Source organism: Fusarium redolens, assembly GCF_020744475.1.
Source record: "Fusarium redolens strain MPI-CAGE-AT-0023 chromosome Unknown BKA55scaffold_2, whole genome shotgun sequence".
Classification (NCBI taxonomy): domain Eukaryota; kingdom Fungi; phylum Ascomycota; class Sordariomycetes; order Hypocreales; family Nectriaceae; genus Fusarium; species Fusarium redolens.
In genome coordinates, this window is record NW_025763665.1 from 2,050,013 (window position 1) to 2,077,659 (window position 27,647).

A 27,647-nucleotide genomic window follows, 5' to 3' on the forward strand; every position below is an offset into this window, starting at 1 on the left:
GAAAACAGATCTAGGTAGGTACTTGAAAGAAGAAGAAAACCCATACTCGCTCATCTTCCAAGCCTTGTATGTAGCATCATTTCGCATATCTCATTACATACAGGCACTGAAAGCCTGACTATCCAGCCATTACATCCTCTCACACCGCATGATATGCGTGAATCTCAAAAGGCATTGCCACTCACTACTCTCATCTCTTTTAACAATTGTTACAGTCCTCTCCAAAGTTGCCGTTCTCAACTGTTGGGTATGCGCCAGTAGTCATCTCAGCCCAGCTCCAATCTAGTGTCATTGGCAGAGAGAAGAGATCTTGTGGGAGAAGGGGCTGCTGGAACGCCGATACTGGGATTTGCGGCGATGAATTCATGTTCGTGTCGCCATAATTCATTGAGTCAAAGTCGCCTGACTGAGGCACCGGGAACTCTTGAGGCCAGCCGGCTGACATTGCTGAAGGAGAAGGGTCGTTCATTGGACTACCCATTGAGAACTGCCCCATTGAGGCACCGTTCTGAGGAGGCGATAACTGGGCTTGTGATGATCTTCTCTGAGAATGAGAAGACACGGAAGTAGTTGGCGCTGATTCCGTAGTACTAGACTGTCGAGCCGCGGCCGTAGTAGTGTTGGTAGATGACTTATTTGTATCCTGGTTCTTGCGCTTGCGTCGAGAAGACTGCTCCTTCTCAGCCTTGTCGATGACAGCCTTTGCTATACGCTCAAATTCAGCACAGATACCGAGCATTCGATGCACACCGCCCTGTTCAGCTTCCTGTCCAAGCATGGAGAGGAAGGTAACCACAATATTCATGAGTCGGGTGTCTGACTTTGCACGGGGATCGAGTGGGTTCTGTAGAATATTTCCAAACAACGTCACCAGTGCAGAAACAGGGAAATAGAGAATCATCCTGACGATGAGCGTTAGTGTATCACTAGTATGATGAGGATTTCGAGACCTACCAAACGCAAGCAAAATCGCCTTGAGGCACATATTTTAGCAAAGAGACAGAAGCTCGCGCTGCAGCCGTGCATAGTGCTGCAGAAGAAAACACTCGTGGGTTTAGTGGTCGGGCATTCAGACCTTGAATGGCATAGTTGGCCAGCCGACTGGTCCAGAGTCCATGGGCAACTGACATGCGATGGATGGTTGTCAGGCAGTTATAATAGGTAAGATGCAGCATGACAACGTGAAGTATCAGAGGAGTGTGCGAGGCGTTGATGTCGTGCTCGGGCCGATAATCAATCGGAATGCGATCCTTCCACTCTTCCAACTTGTGATCCAGCTCGCCGATGGTGTGGAGTAGCTCACCGTCTGATTGCTTGGTAGCTTGAACAGAGTACAACCTTTTATAGACTTCGCTCTCGATGGTGGCAAACTCACACATAGCCCGGAAAAGATTCATCTTACCCTTGCCATCTGCCAAGGGGATATTGCCAATGTTGTCCTCTGGGTCAGCATCCGGAAGCTCAACGTTCATGTCGTCATCGTCCTGAGCAGGTGGACGACCGGCTCGGAGGCAGAGATCTTTGTCTAGCATATATGCGATCCAGAAGACTCTCTTGCGTTGCTCGATCTCTATGGGGTTCAAGTTGAAACCCGTCCCGCGCTTGTGGAGACCAATACTATGCGCCAGGCGCATGGCTGCTGAGACCAGCAGCAAGGTAGGCTGAGGGTTGGGCGTTCCTTGCAGGAATAGAGCCATGCCAAGAAGGGCTTGAACACTCAACAAATCGGTGTTGCGCATAGTCAGCTCGGGAAACACTCCGATGGCATTCTTCAGGTGACCCCATGCCTTTTCGTCCTCATCCTGTGGTACCAGATTGCTCATGACTCGCAAACGGTGGGCAATCGCGAGCGCACAATTGAGGCTGGCCCACCATCCAGAGCCTTGGTAAGGGTCTGATGAGTATTGAAGGTGTACTAGGTGCATGAAGGTCGGCCGATGAAACAGAGGGAAGATGCAGTTGAAGTTGTCGAAGAAGTCCTGGAGAAGTGAAAGTGCCTCAGGCTTGGGGGGCAAAGGCCGGAAGATGGGTCGTTGGAATAGGTCGCCAAAGACTTCAGGTTTCCAATTAGTCCATTTGTGGTCATCGACAGATATATCCGATATGGTCCGTTGAAACGAGTCATCTCCTGTTTTCGAGTTCACCCACGAAACTCCCTTCGGTGAAAATATGGAGAAGCCAGAGGATGACCCTGCAGTATGTTAGTAAGGGGTATTTCCGGAGATACAGAGTAGTAACTTACCAATGTATCTGGTTTCTCCAAAATTATTCGTCACTAAAGAACACATCAGCTCTGAAAGAGCCTCCACTTCTTCCTGGTCTTCCTTCTTGGTCTCTTCCGCATTCGCAGCTGGTGCTGGAGCTGTTGATGGAGCTGTCGACGGAGCTGGTGTTGCTGATTTGCGCTTATCATCCTTAGGTGAGGTAAGTGAGCTTTGAGGGGTCATCTCGCCCCCATCTGCAGCCGATGGGCCAGATGTCGAGTGAGACGGCGAGTTAGGGTTGGATGCCGCAGGCATTGACACTTGTCTTGACTTTTCTTGTCGTTCCAGTAACCTTTTCTCTAACGCGCCAAGGTCATCATCATCTTCGTCAAGGAGGCCTGTATATAGAAGGTCAGTATAATGAGGCCTTGTCAGCAAAGAAAATTCTTTAGACCACTTACCAGAAAGCCTCAAAAGATGCTCCATACGGTTCAGCCGGTTCTCAAGTCCCTCAATATACTTGGCACTTTGAATCTGTCAGCAACCACATGGTTTTGCAATGAGGTAGGTCATACCCTTTAGGAGGAGCGCGCTTCTTCTCAACTTGTGTGAAGACACACTCAGTCTTATAGTTGATACAGTGAGTACAAGAGGGCATCTTGCCGTCACACTTGATCTTCTTCTTCCGGCACATATCGCAGGCCTGTTGGAGTCCCGATCAGCACACAATACTCTAAAGCCGGCTGCGCCGGGATCTATCCTAGGTCCCATACCCTAGCGATTCTCCTTCTCTTTGGGTCATTTGCATCTTCGAGCAACATAGCCGAGTCATTGAACATCTGAGCAGCAATCTCTGGAGGCAACTGTGGTATGCCATCGTAACCACCAAAGACCTGTGGCGGTTGATTCATGATAGGCGGGGCCATGCCCGGGACCTGAAAGCCCATATGGTCCATCTTGTTCAAAGCGAAGTGGTTTCCTGATTAAAATAGTCGGTTGAAGTGGGAGTATCGGGTTTCGAGGTTGGCAAAGCGGCCGTCCCGTGGGTCAATTCAGCGGCAATCGCCTTGCGACACAAGAGCTGGAATGCGACAAGCAACCGTTATAGTGCGATAGACGTAGGCAGTGGGCTGAGCTGTGAGTCTCAATCACGGCGAGATCATCTGTGCGATACGGAGAGTGGGAGCTGGAGCTGGAGCTGAAGCCGGAGCTGTGGAGTGAAGTATGTTTTGTTGGTTGGGGTAAATCGTAGATCGGAGCCCACGGATCACTAATAGTTATTAAGGTATGATAATTCAGACAAGGAGCAAGGAGACTGAGTCGAAAAGGGAGAAGCCGAGGTGGGCGATTTGGAGGCGCCGGTGCGCTAAAAAGCTCCCAGACCAGGTCAAGTCTGCAGTCAACTAACGTTAGCTTGGTTAAGACCGACTCTATGACTATCACTGTCAGACTGAGGCGGAGATGGAGTGGGGTGGCGGAGTTTGGTTGGTTTTGTCTTGGTGTGAACTCCTTTGGCGGGTACTGAACAGTGAGTGAGTGTAGTCGACTGCCAGTTTATCAATAGAGGAAGGTCACGACAGCGATGAGGGTGAAGATGATGATGGAGTTCAGATTCAAGTCTACGTTGCCAGATCGTGGTGTTGACGAAATTTTCATTCTCCAGAGACAAAAGGCAATGACAAATTCAAAGCATAAACCGGCAAGTCAAGTATCCGTTAGCATTTGCAACTGGAACTGGAACCTGCTACAGTTACCAATTGGTACCTTGCTAACCTCAACTTGGACCGGTGAGACAAGAGAAGTCGCAGGGAAGGCAAGGACTCAATGCGCGGGTATTTGTTTCGAATCCGGGAACGAGGAAAGAAAGTACCTCTGCCTACCTACCTGCCCACTCCTGGTGCATGAAGACCCGAGACCATCAATCAGTGGAGGGTGTGGAAAATAACTGGCCAAAGAGTGTGCTAAGTTTGGCACAAATTATCCTGGGCTTGTCTAAGCATTTCTTTCACTGAGAATGAGGTCTCAAAGTTTTCTTACAAGCAAGCCTAAGCTGCCATTGAGCATCAAGACGAAGCCTCCGGCAGTCGTCATTAACGCTGCCTTCAATAGCTCGCGGCGATGTCATCAGCTTCAGCCAGTCGCATCACCGATCACCCCAGAATAGACTTAATCAAGTGCCCTACCGTAGCTCAAGACACCAGGTGCCAGTTGTAGATCAACTGAATAAACAATCAGTTAGTTAGTAGCTCTCTACTGCAAGTAATGATATGATGTACAGATTTGCAAGCACGAATTCTGCCTCTCCAGCAAATGATCGTCATAGTACCCCTGACTCAACGGCAGTCAATTTTAACTGCTGAAGGCCTCCACTGTATTTCGTCTCTGCTCTTGGCAATGGTCACTGAGAATAGCCCGCTGTTTACAGAACAGGGTACACGACCCGGAATCCTTCTCTGGATGGGTCGAGTCTCCATGTATACAGCCTTGACAGCCTTTACTTGCTATAATGCAATTCTGAACTTGGGTATCACGTCTCCCAGGTTGATAGAGATACTTTCTACTGGTTTCCTCCGTAGCCAAGCCACTCTTCCGCAAATAGTATGGCTTCAGTCTAGTAGAACTTGCTAAATATTGACAGCCAAAGTAGCAACATCGGCGTTAAACTTGCTGTTTATCTCATGTTTTATATCCGTTGATAAGTGGCCGTCAGAGTCACATAGGTAGGTAGCCAAGTCTATGATCAATTCCCCTCTGTCGAACTTCAATATTTCTTACTACGCCAAGACTGCAAAGCCTCGTTATCTCTCGTCGCTCTTTGCCCCCGATCTTACAAAAAATCTGCATGCGACCTTGATCCCCTGATGACGTGTCTCAGACCTAAAACACACAGACAACCGTTGGAACCTAACTAAACTACTTTATCTAGCCCCCATGCCAACTTGCGTCAACGTCAACGGTTCTCTAAACGCCTGGTAACTTAGTGGATTCAAATTCAATTGGAGAAGAGATTGTCCATCCCGAATACGTCGCTTCGTCCGAACCCAAGGGGGCTGTGCATCCCGAGACACTTCCTTCTTGACTCATGTCCAGTATTGAAGAAAGTAACCAATTCTTGAGAACAGGCATTGGTATTTTAGACTCTCGTCTAACCGCTGTGTCAATTAATAAAATGCTGTGGAGTCAATACAGTGGCCCAAGTCTAAATATAAGCCTCATTAGTCAAATAGATGGGGGCTTTCGAAGTCATTACTTAGGTTCCCTCAAGATGCTGTATTACCTATAAGAAGCCACTTTAATGTTTCTTCGAATCCCGTCATCCGTAAGCACTCGCGTCGCTTTTCAGGGTCTTCAACCCTTTGTTGTTTCAGATTCGCCGCGGGTAGTGTTTGATATGCTATAGCCGATGCGTACCGAAAGTTTAATGAGACTGCCAAATGCAAGAAAGAGCTCTGCGGGTTATAAGAGAGTAATGGAAGTCTGAAGAAGTATCTGTAGTAAGTTTCATGGAGTACAACCAATCTGATTTCCATTATAACAACCTACTATATGGAGAAGGAGAACTTAGAGCAACTTACGACAAGTTCCTATTAAGAAATTTCAATGAAGTTATAAAATTTCACATAATTTTAAATAACTGCATAAAGTTAAGAAACGGGATTTTATAGATCAAAGCAGTAGATATCATGAGCAAGGCACGAAGCACGGTAGTTTTCTTTCAGATAAAGCCCCCCAGGCCCTTATATCTTGTTCAAATCATGGCTAGCAAGCTTATTATTATACCAGGTCTTTCTCTCAACCTCCTCTAATCCCTTGTCTACAGCTTGCACATCCATCCAGGGATATATCTCCTTCCCAGTAGAGGTCGTAATGTCGGAAGCGAAGTGAAAGAAGAAAACAAAATAGTTGCAAAAATGTCGTTAATGAGAGTCGAGAAAAGAATGGACCATCAAGCGTCGCATAGTATATATTTTCCAAGTGAATCAGTCCAGCTTCCTCCGTTTTGTGGCACGAAAAAAAAAAGTCCTCCTCTTTATACATGTGACTCCACCTCTAATGCCCATATCTTCAGATTTGTACTTCCAAAGAGATCCGCAGTGGTACGACGACCACCGTTAAACGCCGAACAAGATGCTTCGTGCGCCACCTGTACAAGTGGCGGCGACCAAGTTTATAGTGAAAATAGTATGTAATGACCGCAAATTCGCGGTTGCAGCTGGTTCATGTAGCAGCAGTGGAGGCTAAAGATGTATGGTGAGATTGTTCATGATGCAGCAACATGTACAGAACGCTCAGGTATCGGGGATAATCAAAGCAATACGCAAATGCGGACGGTGATATAATCAGATTCTCTCCTGGAACCGTGATGGTGACCCAAATGATCCATCACGCGATGCAATGGAGCCACCACCCGTTGAGCCTCCAAGGGCATCAGAATCCGGCCTTGGCCGTGACGGATCAGTAAAAGGATTCGACTCTGTAACAGGCGTTCGAGCTGGGCCGGACCGAATCACAGGCACACCACTTATTGGCCGCATCGGTGACCCAAGAGCAAGGTGAGGTGAATCCCGGTCACTCGGGTCAAATGCCATAGAGCCTCTCCAGTAGTCGGAGTTACCACTCATGACACTTTCTCGATTCGCCCGACTGGTGGAGGGGGGTCCGGTACGAGGATCGGAATAACCATCACCACCAACCTGAAGAACAGAAGGAAGCTTCTTTCCTGAAACCCGGTAGAAGCCTCTCTCACTGGCAGGCTCCAGTTCGGGGGTTTGTCGTTGCTTTTTACCCATCAGCCCCGCAAACGCGGCAGTGATGGCAGCAGATGCCCCAGCACGTTCAGCCATTGATACGTCACTTCCGCCGTCAGGACCAGATGTTGGGTCACCGATTGACCGCGTTCCAGACTGACTTCCACCTAGTAGGCCACCTCCAGGATGCTTCTTCTTGTACCTGAGAGCAAACAGGATGAAAAACGCCAAGAACGCCACGCCGGCAATGCTGCCTACAACACCACCTATTACTTGCTTCTGTTGAGGCGAGAGTGTACCCGTATCGGTGTTGTTGGAGTTCGAAGTGGTCGTCGCTGCTGGTGGTTGGTTATCAGCTGTTGCGGCACCGCTTCCTCCTTCATTATCTTCGTCTCCCCGCCAGCCAGAAGACCAAGTTTCCTCGGCCGAGATGCTTGAGTATACCGAGTCAGAGTAGTTGTATGTCGAAGTGTCGCTAGGGTTGATAGAAGAGGTGACGAAGGTTGAAGACACCACCACGACAGTGGAAGAACTTCGCGTCCGTGAAGCTGTGTTCGTTGTTGTCGGTATCGTAGTTGTGGAAGGTTTGGACTCTGATTGTGTCACATCGGTCGTAGCTTTAGGAGCATCAGACGTCACTTCTGAGGAAACATCTTGCGTCGCTTCCGAGGTGAAGTCAGATGTAGTCTCTATTAAAGTAGCGATGTCGGTTGTTGTCGCGCTTAGGTCATCTGAAGCAAGCGATGTCAGTTAGCACATGGCCTGGTCATGAACTCAAACTATAAATAGGAGGGGCGAATATTCGTACCGGTGGTTACGAGTGCGGTCTCCGACCCACTAACATCCGAGGCTGTTGTGTCAATGGCAGTGGTGGGAGCAGTTGGAAACGTTGTTTCGTGACTCGCAGTATCAGGATCTGTCGACGTCACAGGTCTATTAGTCTCGTTTGTTGGAGGAACCGTGTTGGATGGTAGATCAACGGTGGGTAGCAACGTCGTGTCATTAACAGGCTCGAGTACTGGATCGGATACGGTCGCATCTGGGATAGGCGCAGACGGCGATGGGTCGGTCAAACCAGGTGTTTCCACGGCGGTCGCGGCGGGAGCGGAGGGAGGTGACGGAACATTGTAGCTCGCAGCCGGATCCGACGCCGCGGCCGCCACGGAGATTTTGGGTTCCGGGTCAGAAATGGCGGCGACGGTGATACCTGAAGCAGAATCCACGACGACGGTAGCAGGTGGTGCGTAATGAGTTTGGACTTCGATTGGCGAACCGACTGAATCGACGACCTGGACAACCGACACAGTCTGAACAACTTGAGTAACGAGATCTTGCTCAGCGCGAGGTTTTAGGGCATTGGCGTTGGCGATGGCGTGAACGTTCTTGGGCTGGGCAGCACGAAGATGGAGGTTGGCAGGCGACTTGCTTCGGTGCAGACGCTGGTGGGAGTGGTGGGAGTGGTGGCCGGTCTTGTGGAGCTGCAGATGGCTCTGTTCGGCTGGTTCGTCGACGGTTCTGTCATCAACGGTTTCGAGCTGATGTAATTGGAGGTGAGCGTGGTGAAGATGGTTATGAGAGATGTCCTTTTCAGGTTCGCTGGAACGCAAGAAGCGAGGGTGCGAAGCAGAGCGAGATTGTTGAATGGAACCAGGGTCAGATTCACTCAGCACGGACAGATCCGAAGTTGGAAGGGAAGATGATTTTGAAGGATCCAAGTTTGAAGGCAAAGGATCGACATCCGTATCCATATTCCCATTGTTGCTTTCCTTACCCATATCCAGGGCCTGAGCGAGTGAAGGCCCGCTGGATGAGTAAGTCATTGGATTGGATATGGATGCGTCGCGGCCGCGGGCGTGGCCCGTTGAGAACGTGGCGATGAACCTGATTACACTCCAGTACTTGCGATCAAGGTGAGGTGCCAATTGGATGCCAATGGAACTTTCACTTCGCTGTACTTTTAGTGGATGTGGCCCTGTAGTGTTGCGTAAAGGTGAACGTTGCAGCCCAGCCCAGCCAACTAACGCAGGGGACGTGCACCAGCCGGTTTCAGAAGCGGATACCTAAAATAACAACACGACTTTGACTTAAGTGGCTCCTTCAGCTGAAGGGGGGACAAGAAGAGACGAATCTGGCCCCGATGCGGAACACAATGCGGTGATCGTATTCGCTAGTGTGTGCTTCGAGAAAGAAGTGTTTCTGCTTTTTTTTTCTTTGCATAAGTGTCAGTTTCCCTAGAGAGGCTGGTTTCCCTTGCGCTGCTTCTAGAATCGGAAAGAGTGCAAATCGTATCAGGTGCCGTCAACAAAGCACATGATCGTTGAAGCACTCGACTCGAAGGGGAATAGCAACAGAAAGAATTGGACTGATGTGGGTGTGATTTGGGGTAGGGACAAAAGGACGGGTCCAAGTTGAATTCTAGGAGGTATTCCGCCCCTATGTAATCTTTGTCCGTCGCTTTTCGGTCCTTGACTCCTTGATTTGAGGTTTCTTTCCAGGTCGGTACGACGCACAATCGATATACGACAACAAATAAATGGCTGATTCCTCGGTCGTGAAACCCGTCCGGCGGCGCTGTTCTGATGGATAGAAGCCCAAGAATTAACGAGCGACAGGGCTATCGTGATTGGTGATTGTTGTATTGCGTGGTGAGTGCTGGCTGTGATATCTGCTCTTGCTTTGTTCCTGTTTGTTGGTTTTTTTTTTTTTTTGGCGTATGCAGTGAGTGCACAAACGATAATGATCCTCCTGATTTATTCGGTGTTGATCTTCCTTTCGTTTCAATCCCAGTATCCAATTACTATTATCGACAATTGTATGGCGACAAACACAAACAGGAACGCTAGTTGGGTCGTCGTCGTCAACGTCGTATAATTCTTGGTCGTCCAGATTCGTCTCAGAAGGAATGGTACAAAAAGAGCGACGCCGTTCAAGAAGAGAGAACAAAGAGAGTGACTAGTGAAGACGATAGAGGAAAAAAGAGAGTATTACGGTCGGTGACAAACGGTAGCAAGAGCAAGGAGAGAAGCCCAAGCAGAGGCAAAAAGAGGGACGGGAAACAAGAGAGACAAGACAAGACAAGACACGGCGGGAGGCGCCTATACCAAAATTGATGTGATGCGGGACAAAGAAACAGGAACAGGCCGAGAACACAAAGCCAAACACGACCTTTCCCTAGGGTACTGTTGATGGTGACCTTCTCAGAGCGTTCCTCAAGGTTGTGCGTGTGTGTGGTGCATGGATCTACGGGGGTCCCTACTTAGTCTGTGGTACTGGTACCTGGAGCTATTCCTATTCTTCTCTCAGTCTTTCCCTTTTCCCTCTCTGTTCCTCATGAATTGCGTGCCTCTCCCCTGTCTATATTCGGTGATCATGCCTATGTTAAACTGGACGATGCGCGGTTATGAATGAGCTAACGGTCATGGACAAGAGGCCCGAGATGGGGATAATCTCGCTTCAAAGATACAGGCCAATCAACGTGGAGCAGCCGTACGACATAACGACATGGGTGAGATCAGTAGGGCCATCACTTTATTAGCCAGTGCCCACGAAATACGACAAGAAACATGATTCGGAGGTATTTCGAGCCGCAGGGGGCATACCACGTTTGAGTCGTGCTCTGGTTGGTGTAATCCAGAATTGATGCTCAACCAACAACATCTTGCGGATGGACTGTTCAACTACAGCGCCCACATTGTACAGAACTTGAACCATGGTGCGGCATAACGTTGGGCCAGATCTGGTATACTCGTCAAGGTCACGTTTAACAATAACCCCTAACACGAAGCAAAGCAATCAGCTAACAAGAAACATTCAACCCGCAGGAGCCACAACTGCGCTTAGAAACCAGGGTCTGATGTGTACAGTGTACAGTACTGGACCCTGACCCAAACCTCGGGGAGCCAGAAAACTTAGGACCTCTATCCTAAGTGATAAAAAGATTTAGGTAAATTTAGTATAAACTTAGGAGGCCTTTAGATCGGTTATTTTTATCACTTACGACAAGTACCTTAAGTTTTCTTACCTCCCCTTGCCAGAATCTAGGTATCCATTCTCTTTGCTTTTGTGACTGCGAACCCAAGGACAATGCTGAGTTGCTGATAATAATAATAACAACGACCCCTTTAACCCGTAGCAACAGGAGTCGTCCAACGCCATCTCATTCAATAGTCAAACTCACCGAGACGCATGAATGAATCCATGTTCTCGGCTGAATAGTCTTACGTACTGTACTATTATCTTAAGCTATTCTTTAGGTGTTGCTAAGACCAAAGTGGTGGGTTTTGGTAGGAGAAAACGGTGGCCCAGCATGGGTGGGTGTGGTCCGGAGTACGGTTTTCATTCAAGCAACGGAAGAAGCAACGCAATCGGGGAAATTAAACCGGGGTCGCTGAGCACGCATGTGTCACGGCAGACCTGACGAATCGGGGCTAACAGGTGAGATTCGATTTAAAGCTTGGCATTTATTGACGGACAGTGACTGCTATGGCCTCGTAACCGATGTATTTATTATGTGTGCCCTTTTTATAAGTGGGAGGTTGCGAAAAGGAGGCCCGGGTGGTTAATCATTCTCGTCAACAGCTGTCAGTGACTTAGTATTTGTATCCGTTGTCAGCTAAGTGATCATCAAATATTCCGAGCTGCAAGTTAATCAACCAATCTGATGTAAAGGATGGAAAAGATCGACATCAAGTTTCGGGTCCCACGCATTAGAAATGTTTATTCTCCTCAATGTTATATCAAGCCTTCGTATATTCTGCACTCTCTTCTTTTCTCTGCCTCCTTCCTCCTTCCTTCTTGTTCCTTTTTTTGACTAGGTACTATCACTAGAAACATTTCTGCCCAGTGACATTCCAATCTCTGAGACTCGAAAATATCCATTTCCAAAAATATCCTTCCACTACGTACACCAAAGGCCTGGCCCGTATAGATATGGGGCCCTGGCCCGTGATGACCTGAGCCTGGGCTCGCCTGCGACAGTGGATCTCTTGTTCTTTGATCATGCCTGTCTTCTCTTTCAAGTCGCCTCAACCTCCCCTGATGCAGGAGTAACACAGAGATTACCGCAGCTCTAGGTTAATTTTGTGTGATGATCGTCTCTCAGACTACGACAAGGTCGTGATGCTCACTGTTATACAACTAAAGCACAAGCTTTTCGTTACAGACTTTCGAAGCCATTTGCTAACTTCATCTCATATTCGTCGGTGCTTGGTTGTCGCAGATACAGATGACGACCATGCGCTCTCGCTCCCACATTCCGCATTGTCCCTTTTGAGATGTCTTTAGGCTAGGAACGAGGAATGTGGCGAATGATTTGGGCCCAGGTTTATGGAGAAGTCCATTTGTATGCTTGGAACTGAATCCATTATCGGTGGGAACGGGGTCTTTCAAATTGTGTCAATGGCTTTGTTGGCCCGAACCACACTAATTGTCTAACGTACACAAAGTTGAGAAAATGTTCGGAATAAACGGTGTAAGCTTAACCTTACTTTGACGTGGCTCGTTCTTTGGGGACCATTTATCATAGTAACAAACAGTCCACCTAGATTATTCAGTCATTCGTGATCCCGACCTCTGAGGAAGGGTGTGTCAGAATAATATATACATGTTGAACTTGGCCAAAAAAAGTGTACTACATTTCGTTTTTCAGGATTTAAATACTGCATATCTAGAGGGGCTAGAGGAGGCAAGAAAACTTAAGACCTCTATTCTAAGTAATAAAAAGATATAGGTAAATTTAGGTTAATTTAATATAAACCTAGTAGGCCTTTAGATAAGTTAATATTATTATCTTCGGTTCAGGTTAGAAGTTGTCTTATTCTCTGGAGGGGTATGCCTTGCGGCTGGGCCCATCTACGCGGGTCAGAATGGTCTCGGATTTGATCATATGAATATCAAGGAAACATTGTCATATCCATCTATTAGCGAGGGCAAAGTTCGAGTTACATAAGCTTTCAGATTACAAGGGTGACTTGGATTGCTATGGTTTGACTAATATCGCTCTTTCATAGATACACATATGAAATTAATATCAGCATGCTCCAGTTGATTACCACTATAGCAAGATCCTTTATTAGATTCTTTTGATTGACTATATGGGCGAGCTTGAGCTATCGCCAATATATAGGCCAGATCTATTGATAGCGCTCATCCTTACTGAACATCCGTCGCAAATCTGAGAAATCAATCGCCAAGTCCGAATGGGAAGACGTGGAGGTTGAAACCTTGATGATTTCGCCGGACAGTAGTGTTTCTGATCCGCTCCCACTGGTAGAAGTGAGGCTTCTCTACCAGGATGCACATCTCTCGCAGTCTAGGATGTTCATTCGCGACAAGGTTGACCAGCACGTTGTAAAACCGTCCCCAATCATGCCGTCCTGTCATTCCCGTTTCATCCATGATGTTTCCGAGACGTCCAGACCAGAAATTGCAGGAAAATCGTTCCAGTTCTGGGAATGACTCTCGAAGCTCCCGCGCAAGACTTCTTACGTTTTCATACTGTTTGGTAAAAAGTCAGTAAGTTCATTGCGCCATAAAATGTCCAGAGGAAGACATACAAATCGACGTCTTTGCTGCAGAGTGTCAATCTTTCTGGCCAATTTGCTTGGACCCTCACAAAGAATCAAGGTCTTCAGATTTCTGAAGCTGCTCCTGGCTACAAATACCGTCCGGAAATTCATTGACAGACTTGGCCTTTCACGAGTGCTGTCTGTGTCGTCCATGAAAAGTCGAAGACTTTCAACACGTTGGAACTCCACATGCTGGCAAGCGAGCCATTGCTCGAATGAAACTCTGCCAACGTCCAACGACTTGAGATGAGTTGACGAGCATTTATTGAGTGCTGCAAACCATATGGTCTCATCTGCTCTGATGCATAGATGTTCAAGTTTGAGTGTAGGGCCGTCGATTAGGCGATGTCTCATTTTGAATTGTTGCTCTGCCTTCATCCCCATCATATCGAGAGACAAAGAGTTGAGAGACGACATGGCATGTATTACATCCACTATCGTGCTCTGCAATGCTTTTTCCTCCGATGAGGCGAGTGTCCCTGAAAAGTTGATTGTCTCCTAATCATATCCACTTGACCTGGGATGCTCTTCGGTGACGAGGATCGTCGCTTTCCTGTGCTTTCATTAATATGAATGTATCACGAAGTCGATAAGACGAACTTGATGAACTTGAGAGGGCTGGACTCATCCACAGCTTTTGAAAGGAGCTTTCTCAACTCGCAGAGTAGTCGATTTTCAATGCCATGAATAAAAACAGTAGGCCACGTCTGGCGATACAGCGGGGGATGAAGAAAGGGGCAACCTCGAACCAGATTCTTAATATCGCGGGAGCTCAGGAATGATGCGATGCGTTGAACAGTCTCATTGGGAATCTTTTGGATGATTGGCGTCGACATCGCGCAGGTTGTTGAAGAGGTCGTTTCAGCAGAGCGAGAAGTGGTCAGGAGCCCAATATGTAAAGAGAATGTCTGATAAAAAAAAATACACAGTTAGCAGTTTCTACCACCATAAGATGCTGAATGAAGTCACCTTGAGGTCTATGATAGCATTTAGAGATGTTCAACGCAGGGTTGTTTTTCAGGAATCAGGTTGATATAAAGAACGCCTCCTCAAATTGAATACAGTTGAAAACATATACTGTATATAGAATATTTAAGATACCCGCTTGGCACTTCGAAGACAAGGATCCGTGGCTGGAGGCATTCGGAGGTGTAGGTTGAAGATGGATGAGAGAGGATCAGGTCAGGTGTCGAAGGGAAAGCGTATATTTATAGATGCGAGAGGCCATGAGTCACTGAGGAAGTAAGTGGCCTTTTCAAATGTCATTGCTCGCCTATTTCCTATGCTCATTGTAAGAACAAATAGTGTGCCGAAGGTTTTCAGATTTAGGGAGCACATATGACCCTAAACTTAGGCATTTAGGATCCCATATACTCCAGTTATTCTCTAACTCTTTGTCAGGTAGTTCTCTTCTTCGGCCTTTCAACACCTATCAAACTCGATTCTTCGGCCATCGGCCATCGACCCGGGGCGATATCATCCCTTACGAAGCAACTAGACGCAAAGGATAGTCGCTCAAAGAGCAAACTGAAAGAAATTCATGACTGATACGACAGGCTCTGATCAAAATGCAACTAGTGTAGCTTCTGATCGCACTTTGGCCCTGGAACCCCAACCAGAGGACTTTTTATCATGCCGAAAGACAGCCAACAGAGGCGACTAGGTTCATACATGTAAAGCGAGCAATTCAAGATTCGACTTTCACGGTAGCTTTCTGTGACATAGTCGCACTGGGACCGTCTTTCCAAGGGAACGATCATACAATCTGACGAAGTCAAACAGACATTGATCATGAAGTTTGACTACTAGGTAGGGGGGTAAGAGAATGGGAGACCTCAGTTATGAATGACAGAAATACTTGGGCTGCTTGATTCAACTTCTGAAGTTTTTGACTAAGTATGCTTAGCTTCCTGAAAGGTCTCCATTTTGTTATTGGTCTCCCCAAGGCTTGGATATCGGTGCCACTCGCACATCTGGGTATCTGTATTATCCTGACTATACTCACAGCATGCATTCAAAACTTGATCACTTAAATGTTCCCGTTTCCATGTCTTGAATTGTCCTTTTGGTCATGTCATCTTGCACCCACCCCATGATTCGGTTGCCAACATCTCCAACGAGCTTCTCGTAATGTTGCCCCGCGAAGAAAAGACCACAGTGTGCGCCGACTTCGTCCACGTCTGCCATGTAGATGTCGACCCATGTTGGATCATCTATTCTGCCACCCTTTGTAGGCAGATTGCAGAATTTTCGGAGTTTCCGGGGTTTTGATGACTTAAGGCCACGAGCCTCGGTGATGGCTTCGGCTTCGGCTTCAGGTTCGTATTGGTTTTCAAGATTTTTGGTCCGCTGGGTGTCTTCATGTTCTTGCACCTTCTGAGCCTCGTTTTCGTGCTCAGAAGCTTCCTTGATAAGGCGTTGCTGTTCTTTTTGCAATTCTTTATCTTTCCGTTGCGATTCCTTGAGAGCTTCCTTTTCCTGTCGAGCAGCCTCTTTCAGGGCTTTCTCTGCCTCCTTGTGGGAACGCTTCTGACGCTTTTCGATGAGTTTCTCACGCTCCCGTACTGCCTTGGCATGGTCTTTCAGGGCGTTCTCGTGGGCACGTCTAATACGCTTGGCCTCACGTTCGACTTGCTTGCGCTCATCTTTTTCCGTATACATACTGGGGTCGGGCATATCAGGGGTTGTTGGGGGATCAGGGAGAGGAGGCAGATCCGTGTCTTCCTTTCCTGGTACTGAATTGTTCGTTTCCTTGGTGTCAATAGGCGCTTCGTCCTGGAAGGTGTCGGTAGCAGTATCCGGCAGAGGATGAGCTGGAGAGTCCTCGTCAATTGGCGTGGGATCAATGCTGTGCATGGAGAACCGGCTGATGTCAGAGGCCAAAGTTTCATATTCATCGACTGAACTGTCTTTTATTGTAGTATCCGATGCTCGAGACCGTGGAGTTTTTACATCTGAATCTAGCAAAGTTTTGTGATCCTTGGAGTTTCCCAGGGTATCACGATGCTCTAAGGTGATGATAGGCAAAGGACTCTCCTGTCGGGTATGCGGTTGGCTCTGTTCCTCGACGTTGATTTTATTTGATGAAAAGTCCAATTCCACAGAAGACGAAGATGCTGAACTGTTCGATTGGGTATATCTCGTCTCGGGAGAAGTTGTGTTGGCCGCACTAAGCTGGGGGCTACTAACATCGGGGCTTGCCTTAGGTGATTTTGGGCGCCCCGTGCACAGTGTGTAGTAGTTGACGAAGCGTACTCTTGCCAAATTCCGATTTGAGCCCTGGTTCATCTCTCCTATTTGAAGATCATCAATATCTTCCAGGGCACGTATCTTGCGATACCGGGATTCAAGTCCTGCCGGGTCAGCAAGGCAGCTGCCAAACTCCAGGTAGGAGAATATGTGTTTAGCGGCAGCCTGTATCAATCCCTCGGAACGATACTTGTTGGCGAAGTGAAACATACGTTGTACAAAGGGGCGTTCTTGCAAGCCCGAGTCGTTGAAGAAAGGTTGGTTGAAGTACGGCTGGTTAGAGAAAGGATCGCGTTGCGGCTGAGATGAGGATGCAATTGAAGGAAGACTTGTGGATGATCCGGGATCAGTGCTTTGAGAGTTGGTAAGATATAGTGATGAGACACTTGGGTCACCAGAGATTGACGCCTCAGGACTATTAGGAGCTGTGCCACTGAGGGTTTTCTGGTTGTTATCTTGTGGTGGTGTAGGTGCGGGTTTGAATAAACTAGATATACCAGACACAACGATACCCGGATGAAGGCCAATGAATGGACAATCCAGAGATACATGTCCTATAATTCGGTGCTTGAACGGATATAAACCATATGGGCTTGGGTTGGGCTGTCGTCGAGTTTAGCAATATTCATGTACAGCAGAATGAGTCGACATACCATAAGTACAACATCGGCGGCCAGGATACCTCCCATCGAATGCCCAACAAGAACAACATCAGTGTTTGGTGACTCATGGGGAAGAAGCCATTCGCTGAAGTTATCTCGTGCGACGCCTACTGAGCGATAAGTCTTGTAGCGCGGATAAATCTTAGAATGAATGACATGAGAGTCGGCGAGGAGGTTGGCCAGAAGAGCATGAACATGGGCAGGAAACGATCGAAAAGACTGGTCGTTTCCTAAGAATCCATGAATGTAGATGATCAGAAGCTTGCGCCGACCTGAGTAATCAGCAGGGGATGCAGCCTGGTTATCTCGAGAAGTGTCGGGTAGAAGAGACTGTGTAGACGAAGATCGTGGATCTGGGCCAAGCCATGGTCCAGAAGAAAGAGTATGCATGTATGGTCCAGGAGTTGATGTTGAAGAAGACGCAGCTGAGGGTGGTGTTTCGTAAATAGCTGAGGTTGAGGAGTTGACTGGCTTTCGGGGAGGTATTGGAGGCTTTTCTGAGTAGGCTGGCGGCGGCGGTGATGAGGGGTCCATGATATTTATTGATGAGAGATGACGTGGAGCGAATGATAGAAAAAATGGCAGGAGTTTGAATCAATCTCAAACGTTACAGCTTCTCTGTCTCTGATTTACTCATTTGATTCTTCAGTGGCTTGTCGGCTGAACTTGGCAACATTGGTGAATCAGTGTTGTTGTATAAGGTGACAAGACGTTGAGGATAGTGACAAGTGTGGGGTAGTTATTTAGGCGTTGGGTCTTGAAGAGGCTGTGCCTCATGTACAACGTACAACGAATTGATCAGATTTGCCTCAGGCTGTGTGACTGGTCCATCCATAAACGTGGAATTCTGAAACACAGATGATGTCGACGGTGCCAAGATCGACAGCGATGCACCAACTTTCAAGTGATTGCAGCCCAGCCCAGCCCAGCCCAGTCAGGTTGGTGTTGTTAGTTTCTAGTTCTGGTCAGCAGGTGGGATGCCTCACGAAATACTCTCAAGGTTGCGAGTAAAAGGTGGGGGGCCCTAGGATAGAGCCTCGCAATAATATCATAGTTATGTTATCTTATAAAGCTATAATATTTTAACGTTTTAATACTCTATTAATAAGAATAATGTTTTAAGGTAATAGATTTGGTATAATTAGGACACTATAAAATTTTTATTATAAATTTTACTATTATATATAAACTTCTGAGGTATCCTTTCGAATTCAAAGTGCTATAAATCTGCTTAACTCTATACACTTAATGCGTTCTCCTTCGCAATGCAAGTGAGGGCTATCTAAGGTACTATAGATAGATCGTTCACTCACGTTGTTGTTCACAGTACACATGGAGTCCTTGATGTAGCTGTATCAACATTTGGAAGGTCTTGCAGACGAGTTGCATATATTGTTCTCAGGCTCATGGTATTTTATCTATATATTCTCTCCAGCATATTTATCTTTGAACATCACAGGAAGCACATCTAAATGTGGTCCTCGCCATCTGAACGTTATCCGCCCTCATGCCTAGGTAGTCCTGTGAACTATGGAAGAAACACGACGAGCAGGAAAACGGTCGACTCATTTGAGTACTTGTGTCCTTCATCCTTGCCACACCTTAAGCGTGGAACTAATTGGGACATGACAGTCAGAACTATGTATTGTTCATCTTGTAGGATAGGCATATCTTGGCAAGATTGGTGGGAGGGACACCATCTGGCACAGTGAAGCCCCATGCCCACCTGAATGACCACAAAGTGTGAGACCATTCGATTTCGTGAGATGAATATCCCTAATTTGGCCCCTAATTCACTAAAATATCATAATTTCGCTCCATATAGTTGTACGAAGTCGGTGTTTAGGATCCGGGGACGATGTTGGAAATGCATGACACAATCGTAGGCGACGCTGCGAAATATTGCGACGGAATGAGTGGCACTGAATCTATTACAAGATTCAAGATGCAAGATACACAGTTATCCAAGTGAGGGTTTTGTATAACGTATCAAAGATGAATAAGTGATACTGGATGTTCGACAGTTAGCACGCCTTCGGATAAGGGGGTTTCCTCTAAGAGACTGAGACAATAGAGGATCACAAAAGATGAACAGTAGAACAAGAAGATTTTTATACCGAAATTTACTTCCCTAAGGTAAGGTAGACTTATAGTAAATTCAGGCCCCCAGGCTCCAGGGCAGGCTACAAGCGACGGGCTACCTCTGGGTGAATCACTGCTCAATACTGGCCGTAATTCACTTGGCTTAGCTGTATAACTACCTGTATAAACACCAGGTTTCTCCTTTAAACTAAACATTCTCACCTTCTCGATCTCATATCCGTCGCCAAATTCAGTTGCAACTCGTTCCCCTGGATTTAAACTTCACGTCCCGCCAAGATGCCTTCCATGCGTAAGATAAACAGAACCCTCAGAGCTCTAGGTTACAAAAACCAGGAAGAGCTTTTTCAAGAGGCCAAAAGAGACTTCGAGAGAGAACTTGCAGAGTATAACCAGAGTCTGGTCTCTGAGCGCACCCATAAGCCCACTGAACCCCTCAAGGATCGGCCTACTGAATGCTTCGGCAAACCAAAGCAAGAGGTACGCTCAATAACTATTGCACCGTGCAAAACTCACTTTACAAGATCCAGGACCATCCCCATGACCGAAAGGCAATTCACGAAGACCATGCCAAGATCACAATCTCTGGAGAGGAAGCCAGCATCAAGGCCGAGAAAGACAAGTCGATGAACATCGGGAAGAAAAGCACAGAGAGAAAGGACTCGAAGGACAAAGAGATTTAACGTTGAGGGATATGGAATATAAAGAAAGGTTGATTCGCCGCGGCCGGTTGGAGCTACTTGATCGCTCTTAATTTGAGATTCCTCATTAAATCTGCACCGTGCTCGCAGATAGAGAGATACTGGCCGCAATTGCTGAAAGAAGATATTAGCTATTGAGAAATGGCCAACTCTACACACTTTGCCCAACTTATGTATATAACTCGTCCATTAATTGGCTTAAGCCAGTTACGATGTGCCTCGTTCTCGTGTGATTTTACTTTCCAGATATTAATCGTAATATTCTACACTATGGTATTCCGTATACATATGAGATGGTATCTAGACAAGACATCCGACGAACACCGTACCAACCGTTTAGCCATCCATGCAATACTTATCCATCTTTTGTACACTTCCGGATCTATCCAGGCATTTATTACGTATAGGGTTATCTATATCATCTTTTATGGCCGAACATGTAACCCAGATGATGACATATAGAAATTAAGAATGTCATGAAAATGGGGGTTATAGCATGCAGATGTATGCACGCATAAAAGGCGATTATCAATAGATATCGAGCTCTCTCAGCTGCACATCTAGCCTCCTCTCGTTGTTCATCGCCCCTTTCACAACAGCTGTATCCTCGTCCACACCAAGCAAGCCACCAGCACCAAGCTCGAGTATGCCAAGACGAACCAGAACATCCTCAGCATTCCAGTTGCGCCGGCCGCAGATGAGAACGCTGGCAGAATCGTAAGACTCGTCGACTTTCCAATCGCGGCCGGAAATGAAAGCGCCGATAAGCTCATGCTCGCCGGGCGGGAGTTCTGAAGGGGACTCGGGGGACGATTGCGCTGCACGGAGAAGTAAAGCTGCGATAGAAGAATGAAAGGCGTCGAGGAGGTCGGGCGACGTGAGTGTGATTGTTGCTGCGCTTGAAGAGGTGGAAGCGGAGGATGTAGCAGGAGAAGGCACTGTAAGGCGGATTTCGAAACAATATGTAGTGAGGCGGAGAAAGGTGATTGGTGTTGAGCGAGCGGCAATTTCATCGCCCTCTGTTTCCCAGCAGAGGGTCTTATCGTCCTTAAAGCCGATAGAAATAGTCATATTGGGAACTGCTGAAATGTTGTCGACAACAGGAGCTTCCTCGCCAACTTGGTAAAAGCTCAGATTTGGCCCATGTCCAGTGTACTCGGGGCGGAGCTTCCAGCCGAGCCAGCTCCATGAAGGGAATGGGCCCTGAAGCTGCAAGGGGTGTGTCGATATATCGACATTGCCTGGGGGGTCGTACAGCCAGCCAAGACCGACAGCTAGCCGATCAGTTCGCGTAGGACTAGGCATGCTTTTAAAGTCCTTTTCATGGAAGAGAGGGAGCCCAAGAACAGTTTCCAGAGCATTATCCATCTGGGCATACTTGTCCAGTATACCCCTGAAAGCGTCCAGACGGTCTTCTGGGAATGAAAATTCACGACTAACGTAGCCGCTGACAATATTCCTATAATCGCCTGGACGGCCGCCAGCGCCGTTATCGGGAAATACGCGACCGAGGTTAAGGGCGGGTTTTGTCTGTAGAGGGAAAGAGATGGATTCGTGGCAGTGGAAGGTTTGGCACTGAAAGTAGATTTGCGATGGAGTAAAGACCAGGCGACGACGTGATAGGAGTCCTTCCTGATATGTCCAGCCACGGGATGCCCACTTAGAGTTGGCCACTTCAACATCAGGTCTCGTAAGTGATGTGGTGAAACATCCAGCCTCGGTCTGCAGTGATAGTTGCTCTTCACGCGCCAGACTGATACCGGGAATGCCGTCTTGCACGCCTTGGCCAGCTGCGACAATAATGGTTAATGCAGAGCGAGCATAAATCTCTCCCATTTTATCCAATTGTCGTCGGCGTTCGTGAGCGTTATATTGAGGGAAGCAAAAACGATCAATCCAGAGATAGCGAAAACCAAGAGACTTGGTCACAGCTATTGCGTCGGTAAGCAGCGGAGGTAGCACCTCGGGCAAGCCGTTGTGATCCCATTCCTCGTCGGTCGGACTGCCTCGCACATAGCTCAGTGTGACATACTCGAGTGCCTCCACGTTGAGGTCGTCCACAAACACCACCTGGTTGTCCTCGCAGTCCACAAGCTTAAGACCTCGGATCGGTGGCCCAGACGAAGCGCATTTCGTATGAGAATGGTTGGACCTACAAAAGTCCAGCCAGGTCCGAGGCAACGCAATGTCAAGCTTGGGGGGTATCACACGGCCTCGGATCACAGGTGTAGTCTCGTTATACCCAGCCATATCATCATCCCTTTCCACGATTCGCACGATATAACCCCACGGCAGCACCTTGCTCTTGGTTGTAACCTCAAATAGAACAGCGCCTCCAAGTTCATGTTTCTCTCCGACTCCGAGGCGCTCAAATGCCTGGCGAATGCGCAGATAGGGTGTGAACTTGCGTGTCATGTCCGGCTCAGCGCCTACTAGGGCTTGAAAGAAAATGCAATATGGGCAAGCTGATAGCTCGGCGAGGGTGTGAGCCAGCGGGATCCAAGGTCGCGGCTGTCCTGGGCGCCAATTGAGCAGTGACGGAAAATCGATTGTCGCACAAATGGCACAGGGCTGATTCTCTTCATCGGCGATAAGGCGACTAAGACCATTTCTTGCAGGTTTCCTATGCTCTGGCCCTGCCCCACGGCGACGTCGTGATGTAAGTTGGTGAACATCGGGGGAGCTCTCTCGTGTAGACGCAGAATCTTCGGTCTGGTGGTGTCCATTGGCGCTCTCTGGGCGACCGCGCCCAAGTCGTGTGAAGGCAAAGAGCCTCGATATCTTCTTCATCCCAACACGAGCAGCTGTATTTTGACCCGCGGAGGGTTTGGCTGCCGCCGCGCCATTCTGGCTCATTGGGCTATCGGATCGTTTGCGAGCTTACGTTGCGTGGGTTGACGCGACAGTAATGGCGGTTTGCGACATGCGAAGATGTAGTAATGGCGATGATAGTCGCAAAGTATACGGAATTTCAGCGAGCGTTTGGTGGTTTAGTTGATTTGATTTCGGTACTTTAGTGCAAATGCACACGCGGGGCTAAAAGTGACGGCGTCGCCGAAAGGGGTCGAGCAGCGGGGATTAAAGAAAGGAGAGGGAAGGAAGATAGACGCCCACTGGGTATATCGATCTTGCTTCCCCTTTTCAGCTCCAACTCATGGTAGTCGAATCGATTGTCAAAATGAATCTTTTAGGGGAACTGAGGGCGCTGTGGTTGTAGTGTAGCAGAGAAACGAGAAGGGATAGTCTATGGAATAGGCAATTCCTCTAATGGGGAGGAGGTGGTGTGCTCATGCTTGGCATGACCGAAGGCACCGAGGTAGCAATCCAGAAACGAGCCAATTATAATAATAAATATAGTAATTACCTTATTAATGACAGAAGCAACTGGATACGTCCGCATTCAATGTGTGAAGTTATACAGAGTAACGTTTCCGTTACTACATTCATCCCTACTTTACCTGCCATAGTAGTATCGTATCATTCTCGAATGCTACACGCTCCTAGTGTCTCTTCCAAGGCCAGACTTCGATTTGAGGAAGCTCTTATGACCTTACCAATCATAACCTAAGATCAGACAGACATCGGTCTATCATACGTCGATATATACAAATGCATACGTCTAAGTCTAGAGCCTGAAAAATCGGTAAGAATAATAGCAGATCATATCTTATCCGGAACAATGGATGGAGAGTGTTTCTTTGCAACAGTGGCCTCTTCGTTGATATTTGGTAAATTTCCTTCGGATCCCATTGGATACTGGATGTTGTATCTATCGTCTTCTTCTGCCAAAACGCCATCCAAGCGCCATTCAGCTAGTTGGAGAAGCACCTTGGCTTGGCTAGGCTTGGTCCAGCAAAGAGCAAAGCTTGAATGGACCCTTAAGATTAGTTACGGCGGAAGCCCATTAAAGCTAGCCAAGTCTGGGCTCTGATGGATGTCGGGTCCATTGATCACGCCGCAAATCTTCTTCTTCTTCTTAAAGTTATCTCTGATAGATAGTCACAACAAGATCATTAGTAAACTGCCTTAGTGTAGCCCCTTCTGTTCCATCTATCGCTGGAAATGCTTCTGTCTGCCTTATTCAATTACTCTAAACAAAGGCAATATGTAACTGTGTTTGCCTTGTTATAGTAACTTACCCTCTAAAAGACCCTGAAAGAACTCACAATTTAGCCAATGCCGGGAATAAAAATGGAGCACCCACATGTCGTCCGGGCTTCTGGATTAGGAATGACGATGCAGGGGCAGGGGTTCTTTGGTCTTGGGCTGCATTTCAATGCATGGATTTTTTCCTTTTTTCCGTCAACTTGGCATGCGAGCTCTTTCGAATCGTTCATATAAAAACCCTCGTTTACAAGACATTGGATCAAGTCCTGACTTGTCCACATCACAGCATGAAATAATGCTCTTTTGATGTTTGTAATAATCCAGATTATTCATCTCTTTTAGTCTTTCAGTTCCGTAAAACGCTAACGTGTGTCTGGTGCAACCATCTCGGCCGATTCCACGTGGAGCTTGTGCTTCCGAGACATCCACCTTACTAGCGTTTCTTCTCATAACATAGAGCATGCACTCCTGATTGAACAAGAATTCTTGTTCTGTATCCCGTGCATTGTCTTTGATCTGACACTCGATTATTCATATTATTGTGATCTACTGACGTTCAGCGGTACAGCTGTCAATTCAGCCCCAAGTCCGTGCGACCCGACGTCATAGCGAAGAGGACCCTTGGCATTAAGCAACATTTTGGTACAGGGTAGTGTAAGGTATGGGTACAGATTCCCGAACTACAACTGGCCGCGTGACTTTGCTCTGGGAGAACCAGACAAAGATTTCAGGCATTCTGAGGTATCATTCATTCCTTGTATCCGAGTTCGTTCAGGTTTCAGATCGTGTATGAAACTGAATTGGTATAGACAGATCACATCATAACAATGTAGATATCAAGGAAATAGTCCTATCTAACTGTATCATAGTTAATAGGTCGAAACGAAGACTACTTTTGAAACTGGGGAGCACCCTGCTTCTTTATAGAATTCTTTTTCTTTTAGAAAACTAAAAATATGGCCATACACGCTAGATAAAAGTTCAACAATGCATGGATTAAGAGGTCAACTTCAATCAATCTGTATATCTAGCTGTATCCATTTTCACTGTCACCACCATCATATTCCACACCTAGCTCTACGAAATCAGGCATAAGCAAGGGTATTGTCGTGTCGAATCTTTCCGGGAATTCCGATGTTGACCTCTCCTCCAACCACGGAAGGTCCTCTCACGACAATCTACGAATTGTTAGCATGTCAACGAATATAAGTACTTTGGTGGGTGGCTTACATGGCCTTCAATCTTCTCATCAGTAGTCTTGTGAGCGCCAGCGTCCTTGAGATACAACTCAACACTGGTCAATGGAGGACCAAAGTGTGTCTTGGCATCAACCGGAAGTCGATAGTCGTAGAGAGCGGTCTGGCAAATAGCTCCAGCCACCTTGGCTGCGGTTAAAGCGTACACAACCCTCGCGCCAGTAAAGATGCGCAGATCCGACAAAACGTTGGCTGGGAGGAGAGGGGTATCAGAACCTGCACGCTCTGCAACAAACACCAGACGAAGCTTGCCAGGTGTCGTGCCAAGTGCCGGGGCTGCGCCAGAAGAAAAACCAGAAAGGAAGTTGGAGGTGGCATGAACTCCCTCCAGAGCCAGAGAGCGAGTAGCCATGACATGTGAGGCGTTGGCCAGAGAAGATCTCAGTCTAGACGTGGACTCCTCATGAGTCTTGAGAAGTGTCTCGGGACTAGCGACCAAAACCGTGGGAGCAACCCCCTGAGTTGCAAGAACCAGGTCTGGCGACTTGCCGGCGACCGAGTTCAGCGCAACAGAAGCATTCGAGTAGAGAGCGCCAAGTGTAAGAACGAGTGTATAGACATTGGCAAGAGAATCAGCGGGCAGAAAAAGGTCCGATGGGTTGATGCGCTCCTTGGTTGGGATAGCAGCGAGTTGAGCAGAAATGGCAGAGACAAGGTTGGCCTGGCTGAAGCGCACCATTTCCTCAACCTTGCCAGGCTCAGTCTGCCAAAAGGTGACGACATCGGATGGAGTCTTCTCGGGGTCGATAGTTGGGAGCTCGGTGCCGGCATGGGCGGGAGAGTCGCGAAGAATATCCTGCCAAGTAGCAACGTTCATGTTACCGCCGGTGCCTTCGGGAATCTCATTCCAGTCCATGTGGCTACTTCCTTCGTCTGTGACCCAAATGAGTTGTCGAAGAGATGGGTAGGCCTGGATTACAGCATCGAAAGGGAATGCGCCAGGAGCGGTAATCAAGGTATCAACGGCAGAGCGGCGCAACATGGAAACAAGCTCATCATTGGACACATCGAAAGGGATCAGGACCGTTGTGAGGTTTGGGTAGAAGCTGCAGGCGAAAAGCGTTACCAAAAGCTCGACTGAGTTTGGCAGGTAAACGGCAACTCTAATGCCACCAGTCTCGGCAATGTGTTGACCAATAAGATTGATCTGACGAGTGATATCATCTTGTGTTTGTTAGTATTGTCCAGTTTTGCTGACATGTCCAAACCATACCGAGCTTGTGATCCACAACGTTTTGGGAACCGAGGGCAGTCAGAATTCTTCCCTTGGCCGCGTTCTCGCCGCCCCCAGCTGCCCTCTTCCAGATATCTCTCAAGTCGCCATCACGACCGCGAGACCACTTAGAAGCTCCAGTATCCTTCACATTAAGACCAGTATTGAGCGGCATGCCATGAGGAGCAGCCTGGGATCGGTAAATAGGACTCTCTCCTTCATTTCGAACTGACGACGGGACAGCTTGACGAGCTAGGAGCATGGGATGCACATCGGGATCGCGGGTCGAAATAACTCGATATGAGACCACAGCAAGCAGGAGGGTCACCAGACCAGTCGAATAGACGTTCCACTGGCCGAACAGGTTGGTGACGCCTGCGTCGAGGCTGTCAAAGACGCCCATAATCGGTTATATATCTCGCTTATCGTGTATTGTAATGCGACAGACTCCAGGACTGTGTTATAGTTGGAGCCGGGGCAAACTAGCCATGTAGATTTAAAAGTCCTTCGCTAGATGTGGACTCGAGTGTCATATTATAATGAAGGTCTCAAGTTTTGGGCGGGGAAGAGAATGAGGCGGCATTGATGGAATGGATGTGGGGAAAGCTTGGGGCTGAGCTGAGAGCTTCACGTCACTCTCTCTTGGCTGGCTGCCTCTGACTGTGTAGTAGGTATTAACCAACAGACATACCATCCAATGGCGTCCGAACAAGATCCTCATAAATTAGCGATGTCAAACATCGTAAGCGACTTTATCGTCGACAAATATTAATGAACCTATATGAAAACCATCCGCACAAGGGGTTGTTTAAGACGGCTACCTACTTCTCAAAACAACCTT

The 27,647-nt window shown here is 47.7% G+C and overlaps 9 protein-coding genes across 9 annotated transcripts; 2 read left to right on the forward strand and 7 right to left on the reverse strand.

Annotated features, from left to right (window-relative positions):
• Nucleotides 1-199: 199 nt before the first annotated feature.
• On the reverse strand, nucleotides 200-3,160 carry BKA55DRAFT_500016 (fungal-specific transcription factor domain-containing protein; the record flags this gene model as incomplete). The annotated part of the gene is made up of 6 exons (XM_046186708.1): nucleotides 200-902; nucleotides 955-2,191; nucleotides 2,243-2,602; nucleotides 2,666-2,730; nucleotides 2,780-2,907; nucleotides 2,978-3,160. The coding sequence occupies 6 exons, from the start codon at nucleotides 3,158-3,160 to the stop codon at nucleotides 200-202; spliced, it is 2,676 nt and encodes an 891-aa protein (XP_046055111.1).
• A 3,384-nt stretch (nucleotides 3,161-6,544) lies between these two features.
• Nucleotides 6,545-8,772, reverse strand: BKA55DRAFT_534076 (uncharacterized protein; the record flags this gene model as incomplete). Its single annotated transcript, XM_046189549.1, has 2 exons — nucleotides 6,545-7,683; nucleotides 7,761-8,772. 2 exons carry the CDS (start codon nucleotides 8,770-8,772, stop codon nucleotides 6,545-6,547), a joined length of 2,151 nt encoding a protein of 716 aa, XP_046055112.1.
• Nucleotides 8,773-13,132: 4,360 nt separating this feature from the next.
• On the reverse strand, nucleotides 13,133-13,935 carry BKA55DRAFT_534077 (uncharacterized protein; the record flags this gene model as incomplete). The annotated part of the gene is made up of 2 exons (XM_046189550.1): nucleotides 13,133-13,447; nucleotides 13,507-13,935. The coding sequence occupies 2 exons, from the start codon at nucleotides 13,933-13,935 to the stop codon at nucleotides 13,133-13,135; spliced, it is 744 nt and encodes a 247-aa protein (XP_046055113.1).
• Nucleotides 13,936-14,016: 81 nt separating this feature from the next.
• On the reverse strand, nucleotides 14,017-14,354 carry BKA55DRAFT_684564 (uncharacterized protein; the record flags this gene model as incomplete). The annotated part of the gene is made up of 2 exons (XM_046198659.1): nucleotides 14,017-14,071; nucleotides 14,119-14,354. The coding sequence occupies 2 exons, from the start codon at nucleotides 14,352-14,354 to the stop codon at nucleotides 14,017-14,019; spliced, it is 291 nt and encodes a 96-aa protein (XP_046055114.1).
• Nucleotides 14,355-15,543: 1,189 nt separating this feature from the next.
• On the reverse strand, nucleotides 15,544-17,963 carry BKA55DRAFT_500218 (uncharacterized protein; the record flags this gene model as incomplete). The annotated part of the gene is made up of 2 exons (XM_046186734.1): nucleotides 15,544-17,370; nucleotides 17,421-17,963. The coding sequence occupies 2 exons, from the start codon at nucleotides 17,961-17,963 to the stop codon at nucleotides 15,544-15,546; spliced, it is 2,370 nt and encodes a 789-aa protein (XP_046055115.1).
• Nucleotides 17,964-19,588: 1,625 nt separating this feature from the next.
• On the forward strand, nucleotides 19,589-20,395 carry BKA55DRAFT_555152 (uncharacterized protein). Its single transcript, XM_046191623.1, has 2 exons — nucleotides 19,589-20,009; nucleotides 20,054-20,395. The coding sequence occupies exons 1-2, from the start codon at nucleotides 19,809-19,811 to the stop codon at nucleotides 20,210-20,212; spliced, it is 360 nt and encodes a 119-aa protein (XP_046055116.1). The 5' UTR covers nucleotides 19,589-19,808; the 3' UTR covers nucleotides 20,213-20,395.
• On the forward strand, nucleotides 20,266-20,725 carry BKA55DRAFT_173585 (uncharacterized protein). The gene has a single exon (XM_046185015.1). It carries the CDS (start codon nucleotides 20,372-20,374, stop codon nucleotides 20,690-20,692), a length of 321 nt encoding a protein of 106 aa, XP_046055117.1. The 5' UTR covers nucleotides 20,266-20,371; the 3' UTR covers nucleotides 20,693-20,725.
• On the reverse strand, nucleotides 20,394-23,521 carry BKA55DRAFT_555154 (heterokaryon incompatibility protein-domain-containing protein). The gene has a single exon (XM_046191624.1). It carries the CDS (start codon nucleotides 23,084-23,086, stop codon nucleotides 20,759-20,761), a length of 2,328 nt encoding a protein of 775 aa, XP_046055118.1. The 5' UTR covers nucleotides 23,087-23,521; the 3' UTR covers nucleotides 20,394-20,758.
• A 1,901-nt stretch (nucleotides 23,522-25,422) lies between these two features.
• On the reverse strand, nucleotides 25,423-27,209 carry BKA55DRAFT_589728 (uncharacterized protein; the record flags this gene model as incomplete). Its single annotated transcript, XM_046194988.1, has 3 exons — nucleotides 25,423-25,515; nucleotides 25,568-26,757; nucleotides 26,807-27,209. 3 exons carry the CDS (start codon nucleotides 27,207-27,209, stop codon nucleotides 25,423-25,425), a joined length of 1,686 nt encoding a protein of 561 aa, XP_046055119.1.
• Nucleotides 27,210-27,647: the final 438 nt, after the last annotated feature.

Bases quoted from the DNA above. Each gene is read 5' to 3' on its own strand.
- BKA55DRAFT_555152 (XM_046191623.1), top strand. From the start codon at position 19,809: ATGCCTTCCATGCGTAAGATAAACAGAACCCTCAGAGCTCTAGGTTAC. The intron at 20,010-20,053 runs GTACGCTCAATA...TCACTTTACAAG, and splicing joins TCGGCAAACCAAAGCAAGAG to ATCCAGGACCATCCCCATGA.
- BKA55DRAFT_173585 (XM_046185015.1), top strand. From the start codon at position 20,372: ATGGCCAACTCTACACACTTTGCCCAACTTATGTATATAACTCGTCCA.
- BKA55DRAFT_555154 (XM_046191624.1), bottom strand. From the start codon at position 23,086: ATGAGCCAGAATGGCGCGGCGGCAGCCAAACCCTCCGCGGGTCAAAAT.